Source organism: Musa acuminata, unplaced genomic scaffold (assembly GCF_036884655.1).
Source record: "Musa acuminata AAA Group cultivar baxijiao unplaced genomic scaffold, Cavendish_Baxijiao_AAA HiC_scaffold_1138, whole genome shotgun sequence".
NCBI classification, from domain to species: domain Eukaryota; kingdom Viridiplantae; phylum Streptophyta; class Magnoliopsida; order Zingiberales; family Musaceae; genus Musa; species Musa acuminata.
This window is the reverse complement of record NW_027021350.1, coordinates 542,501-564,871: the sequence shown is the minus strand read 5'-3', so window position 1 is coordinate 564,871 and position 22,371 is coordinate 542,501. Positions and strand designations below refer to the sequence as shown.

The 22,371-nt window shown below is 35.4% G+C and overlaps 2 protein-coding genes across 2 annotated transcripts in view; one reads left to right on the top strand and one right to left on the bottom strand.

Moving 5' to 3' along the window:
* Positions 1-201: 201 nt before the first annotated feature.
* On the bottom strand, positions 202-1,753 carry LOC135671098 (hydroquinone glucosyltransferase-like). Its single transcript, XM_065179025.1, has one exon. The coding sequence runs from the start codon at positions 1,715-1,717 to the stop codon at positions 308-310; it is 1,410 nt and encodes a 469-aa protein (XP_065035097.1). The 5' UTR covers positions 1,718-1,753; the 3' UTR covers positions 202-307.
* Positions 1,754-13,174: 11,421 nt separating this feature from the next.
* LOC135671212 (transcription factor SPEECHLESS-like) overlaps positions 13,175-22,371 on the top strand; it is an 11,628-nt gene continuing 2,431 nt past the window's right edge. The window contains exons 1-2 of the mRNA XM_065179199.1: positions 13,175-13,649; positions 13,746-14,264. Coding sequence (XP_065035271.1) covers positions 13,335-13,649; positions 13,746-14,264 — 834 coding nt within the window. The 5' untranslated portion in view covers positions 13,175-13,334. The remainder of the gene's footprint in view (positions 13,650-13,745; positions 14,265-22,371) is intronic.

The following is a 22,371-nucleotide window of genomic DNA, read 5'->3' as shown; positions in this document are numbered from 1 at the left end:
TCTAAGACTCGGACACTATATTTATTTAAATTTTTTAAATAATATTATAGTATTTTGATATGGGTGTAAAAAAACACTATAATCTTATTTAAAAATACTAAATCGATAATGCAAATATTATACATGACAGATTGGACGAGTTCACTCTATCAACCGATTCATAGGGTGTAATTAGTAAAGAGCATCTCAGAAATTACGATAAATATATGATAAATAGGAAAAGCTCTTTGTGAAATATGAGATATAGAGAGCTGTTGGACAACATTTATAATGATAATACATTTTATTCTCTTGATATCCCCATATTTTATTGCGTGTTTCTTTGACGCTTCCATTTTTCTGCCACGTCCAACATGGCCATGCACGAACTCCCTCCTCCCTCCATTGCGCGGGCGGCCGCGTCGCGCAGCTCCCGTGCCCTCCGCTGCAGCCTTTTCCCTTCCTCCCCTTCCATCAGACACCCAATCGCTCTCGCGATCTCCTCCCTGCGCGCCAGCCCGTCCTCGTCCGCTTCCACCCGCAGCGCCACCTTGGCGTCCTCCGCCAGCAACACTGCGTTCATCTTCTGCTCGGCGTAGAGCGGCCATGCGATCAGCGGCACGCCGTGCACGAGGCCCTCCAGCGTCGAGTTCCACCCGCAGTGCGTCACGAAGCCTCCGGTAGCTGCGTGGCCGAGGACGGCGACCTGAGGAGCCCAACGAGGGACCACGAGACCCAGGGCTTTGGTCCTCTCCAGGAAGCCCTCGGGTAAGAAGCTCCCGGGATCATCGTCGTCGCTTTTGGCGCCGAAGAACGTTGCGCTGGCATCGTGCTCATGGGGGCGATTCGCCACCCATAAGAACCGATGCTGGCTCGCCTCTAAGCCCATGGCCAGCTCGTACAGCTGCGCCCGGGTAAGCGCTCCGCCGCTTCCAAACGAGACGTACACCACCGAACCCACGGGTTGCTCGTCTAGCCACCGCAGGCACTCGTGGCCCTCTCCGGAATCGCTGGAACCAGCGCGGATCAGCGGTCCCACCGGGTAGACCGGAGGGTGAGAGCTGCCTTCTCTGAGAGCTTTTATGGCGCCGGGCTCCAACGCCTCGAAGCTGTTCACCAGAACCCCCTCGGCCTCGAGGAAGCGTTCGGCGATGCGAAGGAAGGTGGCGTAGACGGGGTTTCCCCGGTCCTGAATCGGCTCCATGAGGTCCTTCCCGTGCACCGAGACGCACCCGGGCAGCCGGACCGGCTCCGGCAGGTCGCGGAACTCGCCCTGGAAGGAAGCGTCGAGCTGGTGGAGGTGGAAGGCGAGGGAAAGAGACATGCAGGAGGAGGTGAAGAAGACGTAGGAAGCGACGCCGAGCTCGGCGGCGACCGGGATGGCGTCGAGGCAAAAGGGATCGACGACCAGCGCGGCGAGCGGCGCAAGGTTCCCGAGGAGGGACCGGAGGCGGGGGAGGCTTGACATCACGGTGCGGAACACGCGGTCTTCGATCTTGGTACCGGCGGTGAAGTCCTCGGCGGGGAGTTGAGGGAACAACACGAGGTCGACCGCATCGGGGAGGCTGCGGAGAAGTGATTGCTCAGCGGCGGAGGGAGGGTCGCCAGTGTGGGCGATGAGGGTGACGGAGAGGGCAAGGTCGCGGGAGAGGCCGCCGGCAAACACCACTATGGGGATGAAATGGCCCATCCCTGGGCTGCCCAAGACGACCACATGGGGAAGGTTGCTATGCTCCATTGGCGTCGACTCCAATCGACGTGTGGATAAGGTCGGAAGCACTTGGTGGTGTTGTATTACTATATTTATGTTGACTCGGTGGAGTATGGTATACATAGTATATATTGATAGTACTAATATATATATACATATATATACATATATATATACATATATATACATATATATATGTATATACATGTATATATATATACATATATATACATGTATATATATATATATATATGTATATATATATATATATACATATATATATATATATATACATATATATATATATATATAGATGAGTTGGGCCATGTGGGAGTGATGAGCCAAATAGGAACGCGCCAATAATAATTGGTGCTACAACATTATAAATCAGATCCATTCTAGTAATCGAGCTGTCCTCTCTCGTCTCCTTCTCACTCGTGTATATATATATTCCTCTGCATATATATTATATTATATATATATATATAATAAATATAAAATCCAATAACTTTGTGTTAGTATTCTTTTTCTTTTTAATGTGTCATCCACGTGGGAACGACCGAGACGAATAAAAGAGCTGAATTGATCTTTCAACATAGATCTCGTGAAACGATAAAAGGGAAAACGAAAAGTTAGGTCTGGATGGATCTCCACCTTATGATAAAGACCATCTTCAGATTCCACTCGATCCATTGGTTCACTATACTATATATTGATTGAAATGAAAGAAATAAAAAATAATATATATAAAGTTAAACTAATCTAAACCATGGTCAGGCTGCACATGAGTAAATTTCTTGGGACAATAATAATCTTCTCGTTTGAACAAATATAATCTGCATAATACAAGATAATTTTTTAATTAAACTAAGAATTTAAATATTTATTTATATTTTTCGTTATGTCCTTTTATAGGTCAACTTCAGACCCCTTGTCAAACTACTCCTAATAATTAGTCTCTTTGGCATCCAAGAAACAATAATGTCATGATTATTTAGTAGGTTAAATGTTAAGATAGGAATCATTCATTTATTTGAATCCGGATAAGATGCTACTTACTTGTTGGACAAATCAAAGTCAACAAAAAATAAATACTAATCGATGTTAGTGCCAAATCTACTTAATTATTAAGTTTATGATCTAATCAATTTGATAAAAAGTGATATAAGACTAATTTCAATCATAAAAGGAAAATCATATGTTAGGCCGAAATCAAAGATCAAGTATCGGACTAGAATGATCGAATATTGCGTTAAGATCAGATGTTGCGAGAGTCAATATATCGATGGATCAAGTAATACACCGAAGGAAAGCACGACATGATAAGAGTTCGGATGAACCAATAACATGCCGAACAATATAGGATTCATATTTTGTAATCGTTTGTGTCTTGATAGAAGTAGTTTAGGTTTTAGTTGATTTGGTTTTGGGTATAAATATGTTAACTTGATTAGGGGCCCATTGGGTTTGAATTAAGGCTGAATTGAGCCTATTGGAAAGCCAATTTAGTAACCAAAAGTTGGGTCAAGCAATGGAACCACCTATGAGCTGGAAGGTATGGAGTGTAAGTTTTTGAAAAACCCAACGGTGGTACCACCAATATCAAGCAATGGTATCGCCTAAGCAAGTGGTGATACCGCTAGTGCTCAATGTTGTAGTTAGTGGTATCGCCCAATATTGGCGATAGTACTGGCAATACCCTAAAAACTCGAGATAAGACTTTTTGGCTTCATTTTTGAAATAATTTAAGGCCTATAAATATCCCACTTATTCTTGCTTGAGATAGCAATAAAAAAGCTCAAAAAAACTTATGATTCTAAGTGTGTAATCTCTATTAAAAGTGTTAAGTTCCTTCCTCCTATAGCCTCTAAGCTATTCTAAGGGAGATGTGAGTATCACTTGTAAAGAGATTATTATTAAAAGTGTAAATATTCTCTTGAAAAGGAGAAAAAAGTTATAACAAGGGTAGTTGATCTTCACTTATTGAAAGAAGATCATTAGTAAAGTCAATACCTTAATAGATAAGAAATTGAGAGTGGACGTAGGTCATGATGAACGAACTACTATAAATTCGATATGCATTTTCTTTGTGTTTTTTATTCTTATTGCTTATTGATTTAATTGCTTACTACTTTTACTCACATTCTAAGTTAAATGTATTTTCGATACGGGTTTGATTGAATAAATTTTTGAATCGTTTCAACTTTTTGAAAGCACTAATTCACTCCTCCCGTCCTCTTAGTGCTTTTACAATCCTAACAGTTGGTATCAGAGCTAAATTCTCTTAGTTGGTTTAACACCTAAGAGAGATTATATGACTTTCTTTGATAATCAAGAGTGTCACTCTATCACTCGGCCTCCTATGATTAATATGATAGATTATACATATTAGAAGATACGAATGAGGATTTTTTTGATTTCTATAGATTTTAATTTATGGAATGTTGAATGTGGTTTTCAAAAATCCTCTAGACCAATGAATGAATGGAATGATCTAGAGAAGAAAATATTTTCTTTAAATGTTAAAGCGATAAACATTTTATTTTATACTTTAGACAAAAATGAGTTTAATTATGTTTCTATATGTAAAAGAATATAAGAAAAATAGAGTAAAACTGCACATGACATACACTTGAAGTTACTTATGAAAGCACAAATAGAGTAAAAGAATCTAAGAAAAATTATTTGGTACATAGTTATGAATTGTTTATAATGAAGCCAAGAACCATTGGTGATATGTACATTCATTTTAAAGATGTTTTCAATGATTTGAAAGCTCTTGGTAAATGTTTTACTAGTCATGAACTTGTTAATAAAATTCTAAGATCTCTTTCAAAAAGATGGGATCTAAAGGTAATTATAATTTAAGAAGCAAAGGACTTAAACAATTTTTCTCTTGAAGAACTCATAGGATCATTAATGACCTATGAAATGATTTACAAGATATATGATGAACATGAGAATAACCTTCCAAAGAATATGAAGGTATGATATTTAAAACCAAAGAAGACCACTCGAGCATCCTTAGTTTGACATTTAAAATCAAAAAGGGGCTGCCCCTTCTTCCAAAGAATATGAAGGTATGACATTAGTTTAGGTTCCTAAAGGAATAATAAATAATTTAATGTCAAGATAGTAGATCTAATCACGAGAGACTCAAAGTTAAATTGGTACATAAAGCAAACCTCCTAGATATATCTACAATTGAAAGCTAGGAGTAAGAGATTGTATCTTGATAGTGGATGCTCAAGGCACATGACCGGAGACTCAACACATTTCTCTAAACTTAGTAGCCAAGATGAAGGAAATGTCACCTTCGGAGATAATAACAAAGGAAAAATTATTAACAAAAGAAATATAGATAACAAATCAAACCTCTTGATTGAAGATATTTTATTAGTAGATGATTTAAAACATAACTTACTAAGCATTAGTCAATTGTGTGAGAAGGGATATAATGTCAAATTTGAATCTAATATTTGCATTATAGATATACTATACAAAAATAAATCTATGATTACCTCAAGGACTAATAATATGTATACTATTGATCTTGATGATTTTTGTGATGAAACTTATTTTTCAATTTTAAACGATGATGCATGGCTTTGACATAGAAGATTAGGTCATGCAAGTATGAAATTAATTTCATAAATTACAACTAAAGAACTTGTAAGAGATATGTCTATAATTAAATTTGTCAAAAATAAAGTTTATGATGTACGTGAACTAAGTAAATAAATTAAGAGTAGCTTTAAATCTAAAAATCAAGTACCTCTAGACCACTATAATTAATTCATATAGATTTATTTAAATCAATTGATATCACAAGCCTAGGAGGTAGTAAAAATGCTTTTATGATTATTAATAATTATAGTAGATATACTTAGGATAGACTTCTTGCCATATAAAAGTAATTGCTTTAAATGTTTTTTAAAGTTTTACAAACAAGTTTAAAATGAAAAGGGTTTTATGATTTCCTCTATTCATAGTGATCATGGTGGTGAATTTAAAAACCATAATTTTTAAAATTTTTGTGATTCAAATAGTTATGATCATAATTTCTCTACTCGTAGAAACTCATAATAAAATAGATTTGTTGAGAGAAAAAATAGGAGTTTACAAGAGATGGCAAGAACATAGTCTACCTAAATATTTTTTCGTTGAAGCCATTAACACAGTATGCTATATCAAGAACAGGATTCTAATAAGACAACTACTATCTAAAACTCTTTATGAATTGTAGAACGATAAAAAACCCAACATTTTATATTTCAAAGCTTATGGTTGTAAATATTTTATTTTAAATGAAAATAATACCTTAGGAATTTTTGATGTAAAATTCAATGAAGTCATTTTTCTTGGATATATTTCTATTTCTAAAACTTATCAAGTTTTCAACAAAAATAAATTTAATTATTGAGGAATCTATCCATATTATTTTTAATGAGTCTTCCAAATTTAAGAAAAATATTTTGATGATTATTTTGATTTTGATACTTTGAATTTGAATGAGAATTCTCCTCTCCCAAGCAACTTAGATGTATCACTTCCAAAGAATCCTTATCTAAGGAATGAAAGTATATAGATGCATATCCTAAGGAGCTAATCATTGGAGATATATTAAAAGTTGTTCAAACTCATTCTTCATTTAAAAATTTTTATGCAAATGCTATATTTTTGTTTTAAATTGAACTTAAATAAATTGACGATGCTCTAAAAGATAACTCATGCATTTTTGCAATACATAAAGAATTGAATTAATTTGAGAGAAATAAGGTATAGATGCTTGTTCATAGATCTAGTGATCATCTTATAATTGACACTAAATGGGTCTTTAGAAATAAGCAAGATGAACTTGGTATTGTAGTTTGAAACAATACGAAATTAGTGGTCAAAGGTTTTGACCAAGAAAAAGGTATAGACTATAAAGAAACTTTCACTCTTATGTCAAGACTTGAAGCTAAAATGATACTCCTTGCCTATGCATGGTATAATAATTTTAAGTTATTTTAAATGAATGTCAAAAGTATTTTTCTTAATGACTTTATTTTTAAAAAGTTTATATTGAGCAACCACCCGATTTAAGAATGTTTTTTTTTTAAAACCATATTTTTAAGTTATCTAAGGTTCTTTATAAGTTGAAGCAAGCCCCAAGGGCTAGGTATGAGAGACTTAGCTCATTTATTATTAAGAATAATTTTTTGAAAGGCAAGGTCGATACTATATTATTTATTAAGTATTTTTTATTATTCAAATTTATGTTGATATTATTTTTTGTTCTATAAATGAAACTTTGTATGAATCATTTACCAAAAGTACGAGCTAAGAATTTGAAATGAGTTTAATAGGTGAATTGATATTTTTCATAGGATTGCAAATTAAGCAACTAAGTGATGAAACTTTTGGTAGTCAAACTAAGTATACTTTGAATCTATTAAAATGATTTCACATGGATAGTGCTAAGGCTATTAACACACCAATGAGTACTTCTACAAAGATATGAACAATGAAGCAGAATATTTTGATCAAAAGACTTATAGAGGTATGATAGGTAATACTATGTCTCACAGTAACTAGACTCGATATTATATTTAGTGTTGGACTTTGTACGAGATTTCAATCTAATCATAAACAATCTCATTATAAAGCAACTAAAAGGATTTTTAGATACCTAAAAGGAACTCCTAATATAGGATTATGGTATCCAAAATCTAAAAATTTTGATTTGATTACTTATACTGATACTAACTTTGTTAGATATAAAATGGATAAAAAAAACACATTTGGAATACGTCAACTCTTAGGTCATGCACTTGTTTCTTGGTCCTCCAAGAAATAAAATTCTATTGTATTATCTACAATCAAGGCTGAGTACGTAGTAATAGGTACATATTGTGCACAAGTAATATGGATGAAAAACACTTTAGAAGAATATAAACTTTAGTTAAAAAACATCCATATAAAATATGATAATACTAATACTATTTATTTAACAAAAAATCTCATTCAATACTCTAGAATTAAATACATTGATATTATATATTATTTTATTAAAAATTATGTTAATAATCATGATATATCTTTAGATTTTATTGACACAAAGCATCAATTAGCAGATATTTTTACTAAATCATTTAATGAGGAATAATTTGATTTTATTATAAGAGAATTAGGCATATTGAATCTTTCAAACACATGAATATATTTTTTTTATGGATCATTATCTTGATTTCTCAATTTTTATGACTTGAGTTTTCTATTGAATCATGATTGTTTACTATGATTTTTTTTTTATTATTTACAAAAGAAGAGATTTGTAAAAATGAATTATGATATTTCATATTTACGACTTGATCTTTGATGATCTTTAATATCTTTCATGTGATGATTAGAATATTGATGTAAATTTTGCACTATTGTATCCTTCACTTTTTTTTTTATAATGACAAAGGGGAATAAAGAATTGCTATCTTGCACATCTAAAAAAATTGCTAGCATGCATATTTTAAAAAGAAGCAAAATTTGCTAGCTTGCACATCTTAAAAGAGAAAAAAAAACTTGTATGTTTCAAAGAGAAGTAAAACTTGCTAACTTACTAGCTTGAATGTTTTAAAAACTTTCTATTGCATTTTTCTCATTTTTGTTGATTAAAAGGGGGCAAAGTTATAATGATTTTTAATATTTTGGAATCATACATGTTATGATGTACCTTGATGATTTAAAGCTATGCCCAAAGCTGTGATGATTTAAAATTTTTATGTTTTGGGATTATGCATATTATGATGTACCTTGATGATTTGGAATCTTAACTGATATTATGATGATGCGTATGATGTATGCAATGATATATATATGAAGTAAGTAATGATTATTTTGATATGATGTGTTGTATATGATCACTATGATTAATGATTAAAATTGTTTTGACTTGAATTAAAAAATATTATAATTAGAAAGTTATTATTTATGAATTCAAAGTTTATTTCAATATGATATATAAATAGGGGGAGTTTTGTTAAAGTTCTATCATTAATTAGTTATCATCATAAAAAAGGGAGAGATTCTTGAATCCTGAATTTTGATGATGAAATCAATTGATGAGTTTATGATCAAATTAGTATTTGAGAAAAGTGATACAGGACTAACTTTGATCATCAAAAGGCAAATCGATTGAAGTAGGTGAATCAAACATTGGGCCAGAGTTAAAGATCGGGTATTGATCAGGAAGGATTAGACATTATGTTAAGATTAGATATTGTAAGAGTTAACATGTCGATAGATCAAGCAATATGCCAAAGGAATGCATGATGCGTCGAGAGTTCGGATGAATCAGTTACATGCTATACAACATAGGCTTCATGTTTTATAATTGTTTATGTCTTGATTGAAGTAGTTTAGGTTTTAATTGAGTTAGTTTTGGGTATAACCATGGCAACTTAATTAGGAGCCCATTGGGCTTGAATCAAGGCTTATTGAGCCTATTGAAAGGCCAATTCAATGGCCTAAAGTTTGGTCGGGTGGTAGGATCATCAAACCAAGCGGTGAAATTACCTATGAGTTGAAAAGTACAAAGTGTACATTTTTAGAAACCCGATAGTGGTACCACCCAAACTGGCGATAGTATTGTGAGAACATAGTCTTATAAGTTGTATCAAGTGGTGGTACCACTTAGGCAGGCAATAGTACCACTTAGGTAGGTAGTAGTATCGCTTAGGCAGGTGATGGTACCTTTAATTCTTAGTGCTACAAGCGGTGGTACCGCCCAGCATTGGTAGTAATACCACAAATATCTTGAAAATCCGAGGATAAGATATTTTAGCTTTATTTTTGAAACCATTTAGGGCCTATAAATATCCTACTCATTCTTGTTTGAGATAATAAGAAAAGAATTAGAAAAACTTATGATTCTAAGTTTGTAATCTCTATTGAAAGTGTTGAGTTCCTTCTTCCTTTAACTTCTAGGTCATTCTAAGGAATGAGTGTGGATCACTTATAAAAGAGAGTTGTAAAGGTTTTCTCCTAGACCTATGAAAAGGAGAAGAGAGTTATAACAAGGGTGGTTGATCTTCACTAATTGAAAGAAGATCATTAGTAAAAGCTGGTAGCCTCAACTGAGGAGGAATCGAGAGTGAACGTAAGTCGTGACAATTGAACTACTATAAATCAGGTGTGCATTTCCTTTGTGCTTTTCATCCTAATTGTTTACTGATTTAGCTGCTTACTATTTTTATTTATATTCTAAGTTAATATATTTCCGAAACGGGTTTGATCGAATGAAATTTTGAATCTTTTTAATTTATTAAAAGTACTAATTCACCATCCACCCTCCTCTCTTAGTGTCTTTACGTGACAATACATTTTTAAATAATCACATCTCCTATAATAAATATTAGTTTGAATCATTTTTAACAATTGAGTAAAAAAATCAATAAATACTTCTTTTTTTGTTTTTGAAGGACAATCCAACAGTAGTAATAATTGAGTAAAAAGAAAAATAATCAATAAATGCTTTTTTTTTTGTCTTTGAAGGACAATCCAACATTAGTATTAATGTTTGCAAGTTGGCACAAAACTTGTTCTATTTTTACCTTAATTGCATTAGCTTTCGGTACTGTCTTGTTTATAACTCTCATTAGAAACTTTGATTTATATAAAACATGATTTATTAAAATATTTGATTTGAAAGATTTGAAACATAAATACAAAGTTAAGCTTTTCTTTCATGAGCTATGTTGACTGGGGCTAGCAATTCAATATTAATTCCGTTTTCTCTCTATAATTTTTTTTTGTCAAACAAATGATTTCCACCTTAAGTTTCATTTTGGTTTGGGTACAATAAATCAAAATTAATTATATAATTTGGAGACTGAGAATACATTCAATAACTCTGAACAAGTCTCATTATAAAAGTAGAAATTCTAATTATTTGGACATCAACGTAAGGCGATTTATATATTTTTTTTTCTAAATTATATTTTATGTTTCCTTCTTCATCTCTTCGCGTGCATCCCACCATTGGATCATTTAATGCGGAGGGAGAGGCCGGCTTGAATGCTCCTTCTTCTTCCCCTCCCCTCTCCTGCTTACTGCATTCAAATTTCGATTCCGTAAAGTACAGCATGCATTAGTTTGGCTGTCTGCAGTCATCGCCTCATCTTCTTAGCGCAATCATCCAAAGACGTGTAAATATATATCAAAGAGAGAGCTTAAGTCATTTGCCTAATCATCATTAAATGAAAAGAGGAGGGTGATTGTGAGGCTAATAAGCACCGATATATCATCAATATGGTCGGACACATGTCCAGTCATTCTATAATTACATTTAGAATTATTTTAGCTTACATGATGATATTTATTTCATCACATTGTTGAATTTATAAAATATAAATATAAATATTATAAAATTCATGTTAATTAAATATTAAATACATATAATAAATGCTACTTCTTAGTTGTGAGGTGATGGAAATATTATATTTTTGCCTCATAATTATTATTTCTTTACATAAAATTAAATTAAGAATGTCTCGTCTCTTTTATACGGTTTAGAGGGATAACTAAAATCATATACATTAAGAATGTCGTCGTCTGATGGCGACTAGTCGGCGGTCTCGTAATCTTTGTTGCTGGGACTCGGTGGCGCCGCGGGGGCCGCCACGGCCGGGACACTCATGCATGCACCATTTCCCGTGTTCATGAATGCAACCCAACCCGTCTTTAAGGTGGTCATCAGATGGGTGTCCGCGTCTGCGTCTGCGTCTGCGTCTGCGTCTGTCACTGCTCTCAGGTCTAAAGATTCTCTGTCTCTCTCATTTCCCTCTCTCATACCTCTTCCGTGGTGGCATTGAATGTCTTGTGGATGAGCCTTAATTGAAGCCCTTAAAAGAAAGGATCCGCGAAGCAGCCATACACTGTCTCCACAGCTTTTTCATTGCCACGCGCTCTGACGCTTTAACTCCTTCGCGTTATCAGCATATTTATGTGGCTTGGAGAGAGCGAAACATGTCCACCGTGCGTAGTATTTTCTACGGCGAAGAGGCTTACATATATCGTATGCCAAAGGCTGGTTAAGACGACTGCATCAGTAGTGCTCGTGAAATAGTTGTCAGAATACCATTCAAACCAATCTTTTCTTCTTCTTTTTTATTTCATGTGGAAGTCAACATTTTGATTCGATTGTATTCTTTGGAGTCCATTGCATGGGTTGTTGGGTGTGGTAAATTTGGAAGCGAGTAAATGAGGAGAGGCTGACAAACATGAAGAACATAACAAGGCCGATGACGGCTGATCACCAAATGGAGATGCCATTGCAATTGCATGTACCATTGTTTTCATCTGTTATATCCTCCTATTTATTTCATTTAGCATCGTACTGCATCTTTGTGCGCATCCCATTCAAGTCTTCTGACAGATGGCTACTGCCTCTCATATTCTTTTGGCACTCGTTTCTCGCATATGTTGCTGAAATAAAGTGGTTGCTGCATGCTAAAGGGAAAGTTGATGGGTAAGAGGGATCGCTTGATCACACAACTTTTGTAATTTATGTTATATAAATGCTTTTGCTTTTAGTTATTATTATTATTATTATTATTATTATTATTATTATTATTATTATTAACTGCTGCTGAATACCTCTCAGGGGGAGGCAAAAAGAATGATGCCTCTCATAATGGGCAATGAACACTCCATAATTGCCATCTGCATACATCACCTTGTGAAAGCAGGAATGCTGAAACAATAAGCATTCTGTTTTAACGCATGTAAGGATGGTTAGATATTTAGGCATACATACATACATACATACATACATACATATATATATATATATATATATATAAATACATATATACATACATACATACATACATATGATAAACAATGAGAATATGTGACATAGTGGTGCAGCTTTTATTTCAGTCGAGAACATTTTAGTGGCTTAGGGTTCAACAGATCTCTCTCACTTCATGCATTACACAAGGTGATTTTTCTCGTAATATTTGGTTTCATACTCAAGATTTGGTGATGGATTTATGATCTTTCTCATAAAGCATGAGTATGTTACTGAGTGTTAGAGCAAATATACAAGAGAGAGAGAGAGAAGTCATATATCCACTTCATGATACCCCGTGAAGGCGCATCACGTCCTGGGAGCTTATCATACACATGGCACAAATCAGTATCCATCTGCAGAAGTCGAGCGCTTGATGGACCCGATGCTACAGGAAGCTTATGGGTAGCACCGGGGATGATGGAAGAAGGCAGCTTAACCAGTGGCCATGCCTGGTGATGCAGTTAACACCATGGCCCCCATCTCCATCTCCCCCATGCTTGTCTTCTCCGATGCCTTCAGTGCCCAGAAACTAAAGCATCCGTACGGCGGCTTGAATCCCCCAGTTTAATGTGCATGCGGAGCCGCTATAAACCCTCATGCAGATACAAGCAGCAGTCTCACAGACGATGAGCATTTGCTTCTCTCCTCACTGCATCCCCCAACGGTCTCTTTGCCATCTCTCCTCCTCTCTCTCTTGCCTTTCCGCAATGCCTCCATGTTCTTAGTTCTTTTCTGCACGACCGACATCTTCATGAATCAGTAGGCTTTTGCTCACTGACACTGAAAGAGACTGAATCCGCAGGACTCATCATGGGAGAAAGCCTGTCGGAGCTTTTCGAGCACCCAGATGCGTCGCCGGAGGACCTCTTCAGTATTCTGGAAGCATTTGAGGATGCCGTCAGTAGGGACATGGCTCCGTTCGACGGCAGACAGCAAAGGAGCGGCCATGAGGACGACGAAAAGGCCGGTAAAGCTTTGAAGAAGAGGAAGCTGTCGGATGCTCCGGGCGCTCAAACGGAGCAGCCGAAGACGTCGCACATCACGGTGGAGCGCAACCGGAGGAAGCAGATGAACGAGCACTTGTCGGTGCTGCGCTCGTTGATGCCTTGCTTCTATGCGAAAAGAGTAGGATGATGAGACCAGCATCAAGTTCATCCTTGTTCTTCCATGATGCTTATTTGTGTCGTCTCTCCCATCTATCTATCTGATCTCTCGTCTCAGGGAGATCAAGCATCCATCATAGGAGGGGTCGTCGAGTACATCAAGGAGCTGCAGCAAGTGTTGCAGTCGCTGGAGGCCAAGAAGCAAAGGAAAGCTTACGGTGAAGTGGTGCTGAGTCCAAGGCCGGTTTCCAGCCCTCGGCCTTCACCTTGGAGCCCCAGGCCTCCACCTCTAAGCCCTAGAATGGCTCTTCCCATCAGTCCGAGGACTCCCCAGCCGGGAAGCCCTTACATGCCGAGGATGCAGCAGAACTACGCCCCCCCCACGGTTCCTCCCTCCCATGAATCCTCTCCTTCCTTCGGCAGCAGCGCCTCTGAGCTAACCGCCAATTCCAACTCCGCGGTGGCCGAGGTGGAGGTCAAGTTCTCAGGTCCCAATGTCATCCTCAAGACCGTGTCGCATCGCATCCCTGGGCAGGTTCTCAAGATCGTTGCAGCTCTCGAGGGGCTCGCCCTCGAGATACTCCATGTTAGCATCAGCACCATGGATGACACCATGCTCAACTCATTCACCATCAAGGTACGTACTACTACTGCTCATCAAATGTGCTTCTGCTAGTATTCTCACTTCCTTCAGCTTTTTGTTGCTTTGTTTACTTACCCCACCTATCAAAGCGGCTAGTAAATACTCTCTCTCACCTGCCGGTATGCATATATTTTTGGCAGCATACTCGAAGAGAGATGTGGGAAGACTTAGAATTTTATCTATAAGAAGAATATAAAAAAAAGAAAAAGGATAAGATCATTTCGAGAGGATCAACCTCTTACGGTTTGCTAAAAATTTAAATATTATTTTTTTAATGAAGAAAACAAACAAATATATCACTATTTATATATTTCTACTTTTAAGTTTATTAAGACTTAGACTCGTAATTAAAATAATAAATCTTAAATAAGACTTTTAGCTACAGACTAGAAGGTCTAGTCAACTTCTATTGGAACTAGAAAACTCATAAACTCAGAAATTCAAGGGTTCCTAACATTCTTCACCCCTTTAAATTAGCTTCGTCCTCAAGTTTGAGCACCATCAAATTTTAGGAACTTCTCTTTCAGCATATTGTAGGACTTCTAAGTGGTATCTTCAATTAGTAAGTTGGTCCATTGTACCATTACTTCAGTCATAGGATATTTACGGTGCATTACAACCCGTTAATTAATTAAGTAGAGTCTTCATTTTGTAATAGTATAAGCAATTGACTGACCTTCTAGTTTAGTAGCCATTGTAGTCTTTTGAAGAACCCTCTCCGTCCAATAGCTAGTAATAGTTGTGACCTTACTTTCATGTCTTTACTTTAGGACACTTGCTTTTCATTAATAAAAACTTCATGATTAGTTTAGAAAAATTTCAGGAAACATTACACAATATTGATAGTCATTCAATTCTAAGAACCACTTCAAAATCTTCCTAAGGTAGCAAAAAGAAATCCACAAGCAATTCTTGACCCTACATAATCAGTTTTATCTTCAAACACTTGCTATCACAAGTTAGAATTCGTCCATTAATGATCTTTTTTTCAAATTTGTCACAACCTTCAATGTTCTAAACCAATCAATCAACAACCTTATTATCTATAAAATTGTTAGTGCTATCGGTATCAATCAAAATAGTAATAGGCTGATGTTTTAAAGTTTCTCCAACTTTCATGGTTTGCAGGTTAGAGTAGCCGACCAATGTATGCACTGTATGTGTGATAGGTATAACATTATTATCAATATTTATACCTTCATAATCAAAGTTCACATTGTCAGCTTGGTTCCTCCTCGATCAGTTCAATCATCAAAAGCTTCCTTTGTTTATATCAGTGCTCCTTACTCCACTTTTCATCACAATGCCAGCACAAACCCTTTGCTGATCTTTCCTTGAGTTCTTCTCGGGTTACTCTTGAGGTGTTAGGGTTTTGATAAGGAACATATGAGGTGGGCGACTCATTGATCATCTGTTTATTGTCACTTTTGTTTCGTCGATTCTCCATGTTGATTTTTTTTTCTCATGTGAACGTACAAATGAGATCGTAGCTATCATAGTGCAAGGTTGGCGAGTCTTGACTTCACATCGAACATCTAGACTAAGTCCTTCGATGAATGTACCCACCAATTATCGTTCGAACCAATATTTGGCTTGATTTGATAGTTTTTTAATTTTTTTTTGATATTCTAACACTGTAGAAGTCTGATGAATTTTGATGAGCTACCCATCAAAATTCTTATTTTTAGATGGTCCAAAGTGAATAAGAAGTCATCTCTTGAATTGCTCCCATGAGGGGACCTTGTGATAGGTTTTGTACCAATCATTGGATTGTATCTCTATCTAGTTGGATTGAAGCTATTTCCACATTGGATTCTTTTGGAGTTCTATGAAAATGAAAAAAATTCACATCTTAGATATTTCACCTTCATGCATGAGTAGCTTGTGTCATGTTCTTGGTGCCTTTTTCTGTTAAGACCATATCGGCACTAAGAGGGGAGGGAATTAGTGCTTTCGTAAAAACCTCGGTTTGAAAATTTCGAATGATGAAACTGTCTTAGAAATGCATTTAAACTTAGAGAGCAAGTAAGAATAGTAGACACTTGAATTAATAAGTAATGGTAATAAAAAGCAAAAAAGAAAATGCACACCGAGTTTCTAGTGGTTCGGTCGTCGCGACTTACATCTACTCTCAATTCCTTATCCGTCGAGGCTACCGACATTCACTAATGATCTTCTTTCAATGGGTGAGGACCAACTACCATCTTTATAACTCTTTCTTCTTTTTACAAGTTTAGGAGAGAATATTTACAAGTCTCACCTCTCTTAGAATGAATCGTGTACGGACGGTACTACCACCCGTCAAGGTGGTATCGTTGCCTGACATTGGTAGTACCACCGTTGGGTCTTCTAGAAAATGTATACTTCATACATTTCAACTCATATGTGGTTCCACCACTTGGTCTATGGTGCCACCACTTGACTTAACTCCGGGTTACTAAATGAGCCTCCCAATGGGCCCAACTCAGCCCATATCAGGCCTAATGGGCCCTAATTGAGTTAGTAGGGTTACACCCAAAACCAACTCAAATTAAGACCTAACTACAATTATTAAAACATAAACAATCATAAGACAAGAAATTTAAGTTGTTCGATATGTCATTGGTTCATCTGAACTCCCGACTAACTTCTGGCATATTGTTCAAACTTTCGACGTATCGCCTGATCCATCGGCATATTGACTCCGGCAACATCCGATCTTGGTGCAATATCCAATTCATTCGACCCGATGCTCGATCTTTGACTCAGGCTTAACATCTGATTCTTATGCTTTAATTGTTTTGCCTTTTCAGGATCGAAGTTAGTCTTATATTATTTTTTTCAAAACATAAATTAGATCATAAACTCATCAATTGATTTCATCATCAAAATTCGGGATTCAATAATCTCTCACTTTTTGATGATGACAACCAATTGATGATAGGGTTTAACTAAACTACCCTTATATATATATGCCATATTGTAAAAAAAATTGACTTCAGAAAATGATAACTTTATAATTCAAGTCAAAATAATTTTAATCATTTTCTTTACAACATCATTTCACATTTCATATACATAGTTAAAATAACATTACATACATCATATGCGTTATCATAATATCAAAAGTAATCATTACTTACATTATATGCATATCATTACATGCATCATCATCGTAAGTTAAAGTATTTCATGCATCATTATTTAAAATATAATTTCAAATCATCAAGGTATAACATGCACAATTCTAAAACATTACAAATCATCATCACTTTGGGCATAACATGATACCAAAACATTAAAATTTTCAAATCATTTATCATTATTTTTCCCCCTTTATCATCAATAAAAAAGAGAAAAGTGCAACTAGCAAGTTTTTGAAATATGCAAGCTAGTAATTTAACAAGTTTTACATCACTTTAGAACATGCAAGCTAGCAAGTTTTTCTTCTCTTTGAATTATGCAAGCTAACAACTCTTTCTCCCCTTTTGTTATTATAAAAAAGAAGCGAATAATACAATGGTATAATTTTTTTTCCTTTTACATCAATGTTTAAATCATCACTTGAAAGATATCAAGAAAAATTAATTTGGTGATGAGGAATACAATTCATGAATACAAGGGAGTCAAATAAAAATTATGATATAAAATATATTAATATCAAATATCAAGTCGTGAATACCAAAAGACATGATTTGTTTTGAAAAATCTCATCTTTAGTAAATAGTAAAAAGAAATATAGGTGAATAAAAGATCTTGATTCATATAGAATAAATCTCAAGTTATAAATATCGAGGAATCGAGAGAAAGAACATGGTTCATTAGGATGAATCTTATTTTTAATGAAAGAATCATACAAGAATAAATAGTAAGAGATCTTGATTTATAAAAAAAATCTCAAGTTATAAATATCAAGAAATCAAGATCATGATTTGGATAAAACTCATTCAAATTTAATTTATCAAAATCACTTTCATAGTTCAAGAGATTCATAAAAAATAATATACATAGATTCACCAATCTCTTATTGAAAAACTCGATAGACTTTAGAGATAGAGAAATTTTTAACAAAAATGCATTCCTCTTTTAGTAGTTTATATTTATGTGATTAATTTCATACAAGCATGCCCTAATCTTTTATGTCAAAGCCATGCATCATCATTTAAAATCAAAAAATAAGCTTCATCATAAAAATCATCAAGATCAAAAGAATATAACACATTAAACAATAAAACATCTTAGATTTATTACCAATAATTCTAATTCAAGTGATCTTTCTTTTATTATTGTTGTTTTGGCTAGTAAGCTTTGTGAAGTATGTTGGATATCAAGTCATATGCCTTGAGCATCCATTATCAAGATATATTTTTGCTTTTAGCTTTCGATTGTTGACATTTCTATATAAATGGTGGATTTACTTTAGGTACCAATTTGACTTTCGATCCCTCATGGTTAGATCTACCTATTTTATTTTTTGGCATAAAGTCATATATGGTTCCTTTAGGAACCTAAACAAATTTATGCAAACCATACTTTTTAAATGAATATTTATAAACAAAATGTCCACATCTACCACAAAGATTATATCTATTTTTAGAAAAAAATATATAATCTGGGTCCTTTAACAAATGTGATTGGCTTTTGTTGAGTGTTACTCACAAAGCCGATTCTTTTCTTTCTACGGACATGACCCTTATTGGCAAGAATCATGTTTAATGATTTGTCACTAATTTTAAAATTTTCTAATATTTGTTGTAATACTACATTTTCTTTCTTAAGTGAATCTAACTCTTCATACTTAATGCAAGGAGTTAACAAGAATTTATCATACTCACTTTTCAATTTATCAAATTCATTAGAGAGAGAAGTATGATCATTTTTTAATAATTTTTATTTTTTACCAACTAATTTAAATCCATCAAACAAATCATGTATATCGAGTAATTCATTATAAGGTAAAGGGGTTTCGGTTAAGTCATTTACCTTATCGTTGAGAATCATCAAAGTGTAATTCGTCATCTCATCTTCATTGGTTTGCTCTTCGTCTTTTGATGCACTTGATTCATTCCAAGTCACCTTGAGTGTTTTCTTCTTCTTCAGTTGTGGACATTCACTTTTGATATACCCTAGTTTTTTGCATTCATAGCAAGTTATTGTGTCCATTTTATGTTTATTTTTTTCTTATTTTTTTTTATTTTATGAATTTTTTAAATTTTCTTATGAGGAGTTCAAAGTCATTATTATCACTTAAGCTTTTGCTCGAGTGATCTTCTTTTGTTCTAAGTGTCATATCCTTTCTATTCTTTAAAAGGTTATTCTTATGTTCATCATGTATCATATAAGTCATTTCAAAGGTCATTAATGACCTTATGAGTTCTTCAAGAGGAAAACAGTTCAAGTCCTTTACTTCTTGAATAACAGTTACTTTTGGATCCTAATTTTTAGGAAGAGATCCTAAAATTTTATTAACAAGTTTAAAATTAGTAAAACTTCTACCAAGTGCTTTCAAACCATTGACAACATATGTAAAACGAGTGTACATATTACCAATGGTTTCGCTTGGCTTCATTCGAAACAATTCAAAACTATTTAGTAAGAAATTAATCTTAGATTCTTTAACTCTACTTGTACTTTCATGTGTAACTTCAAGCATGTGCCAAACTCATTTTTGTCTAAAGCATAAAACAAAGTATTCGTAGCATTGCCATTTAACGAAAATAATTTTTTTTCAAAATCATTCTATTCATTCATAGGTTTAGAGGGTTTTTGAAAACCAAATCAATAATATTTCATAAATTTAAATCTATAGAAAGTAAGAAAACTCTCATTTGTGTTTTCTAATACGTGTAGCCCTGGACGTCCATAGGCTGGGAGGCAGCGATGGTGGTGCAGTTGGGAGCAGTGTCGCTGAGGGCTCGTTGTGATCGTTGCATAGAGGGTGGCTACTATCGAGAGCTAGGAGGTAGTGATGCTAATTGCGATCGCTGCATGGAGGGAGTGCTGCTGCTAAGGGTTAGGAGGCAGCAATGGTGGTGTAGTTGGGAGCAACATCACTTAGGGCTTGCTACGGTCGCTAGGAGGTTGTGGGAGCATCGAGGGTCCTTGCAAAAACCCTAGCCCTCTATGCGGTGGTGTCTATAGTGAGAGCAAAGGAGACCACGATGAGTCACAGGGGAAATGCAGTGACGATGATGAAGTGAGGGAAGAAGAAGGGCTCCATTAGGAAGTCGTGGCGATCATGCGGCTGGTTAGTAGTGGGACACCGAGTGATTGGTATGGGAATTGTAGATCAGCAAGCTAGAAGGCACATTGCTAGTAGGAGATACTAGCAGTGTCGTTTTTGGTAGAGGCATGATTAAGGAGAGAGATGGTGATGGAGGGGGCGAAGGCAGTGGTCCCAAAGTCAATGTTGAAGAAGAGGAAGAGGGAAGAGCAATGGGAGTTGGTGATAAAACAAGAGCTCGACGCTAAGAAGAAGAAGGCTTATGAGAATCAGAAGTTAATCTTCAGTAAAGCCCAACAATATGCTAAGGAGTACGAATAACAAGAGGAGTTGGTCCGTTTGAAGAGAGAGGTGCGGCTGAGGGTAGTTGCGGCGAGAGATGGGATATGGGGAGTTACAGCGAGAACACCGAAGATCATTGCTATGATATCAGATAGTAAGACTCTTAGGGTTTTATCATAGAAGAAGAAAATGAAGAAATGGATAAGATCACTTTGAGGGAATCGACTTCCTAGGCTTTGCCAAAGGTTGAAATGTTATTTTCTTTATAAAGAAAAGAAGTAGATACATTCCTATTTATAGAGTTCCACTCCTAAGTCTATTAAGACTTTGACTCCTAATTAAAATAATAAATCCCAAATAAGGCCCCTAGCCGATTAGAAGGCCTAGTCAACTCCTATTGGAACTAGAAAACTAAAGAGAACATTACATCATTTTAGGAGTCAAAAACTCAAAAATTCAAGGGTTCATATAATATTTTTTCTTCTCATTAAGTAATATAATGAGATTAAATTGGGTTAGAGTTCATTTTAACCCTTATGATTTAGGTCATGGACCTCTTAAGCCCTTATAGTTTACTCACGTCTAAAATAATCTCTATATTTTAAAAAATATAACATATAAGTCCCTTTCATCAAGTCTAAGTTAATAGAAGTTAGAGTCTACTTATATGACATGCCAACTTACAATAAATCATTAATATAGTAATACATATAATTTAAGTTAAAAAACTAATAATAGATGGATTTAAAAATATGGACCGGTTGCCTAATCAACCTTGTGAAGGCGAGCCAGGAGATACCAATCTTCACGGTGCAGTGCTCCCACACCTTCCACTTTCCCTATATTGTTGCCTACGTTAGGAGCCACACTAGCCTCGATTGCTCCATTTGCTCTGCCTCCTAGCACCATGCGCCCTTCCTCTCTGTTCTCCGCCACTAAGAAGATGATACACCTGCTGTTGAGCAAGGGGCAATGGGAGAGATGAAAAACCAAAATCCAAATAGGAGACTTACCAATGGTGACAACCAAAACACCAGCAAATACAAGGAACGGTAGTTGGGGGAGAATAAAGTGGTTATGATCGTCGCTGCTGCTATTGTTGCTTATTGAATCCTGAATTTTAATGAGAAAATCAATTGATGACTTTATGGACTAATAAGTGTTTGAGATAAGAAATGCAAGAGAAACTTCAATCATGGACTTAAACCATCGAAATGCAAATAATTGAAGTAGGAGAATCATACATTGGGCCAAAAAACATCATGTTAGAGATTAGACATTGGACCGAAGGATTCGTTAACATGCCGAAGGATGGATTTCGTGCCATAAGTTTGGGCATCGGGCTGAAAGGATCGAGTATTGCACCAAGAAGATTGGATATTGTAGGATGTCAACATGCCGATAGATCGAGCAATACACCGAAGGAAAGGACGATGCATCGAAGGTTAGGACGAAGTGTTGGATGAGTAAATGACATGTCGGACAACATGCTAAAAGCTTCATGAGTGGTTAAATCTTGATCGAACTGGCTTGGAGTCTAATTGAGTTGGTTTTGGGCTAAAACCATGCCAACTTAATTTAAAATCCATTGGGCCTAAACCAGGGCTGAATTGGGCA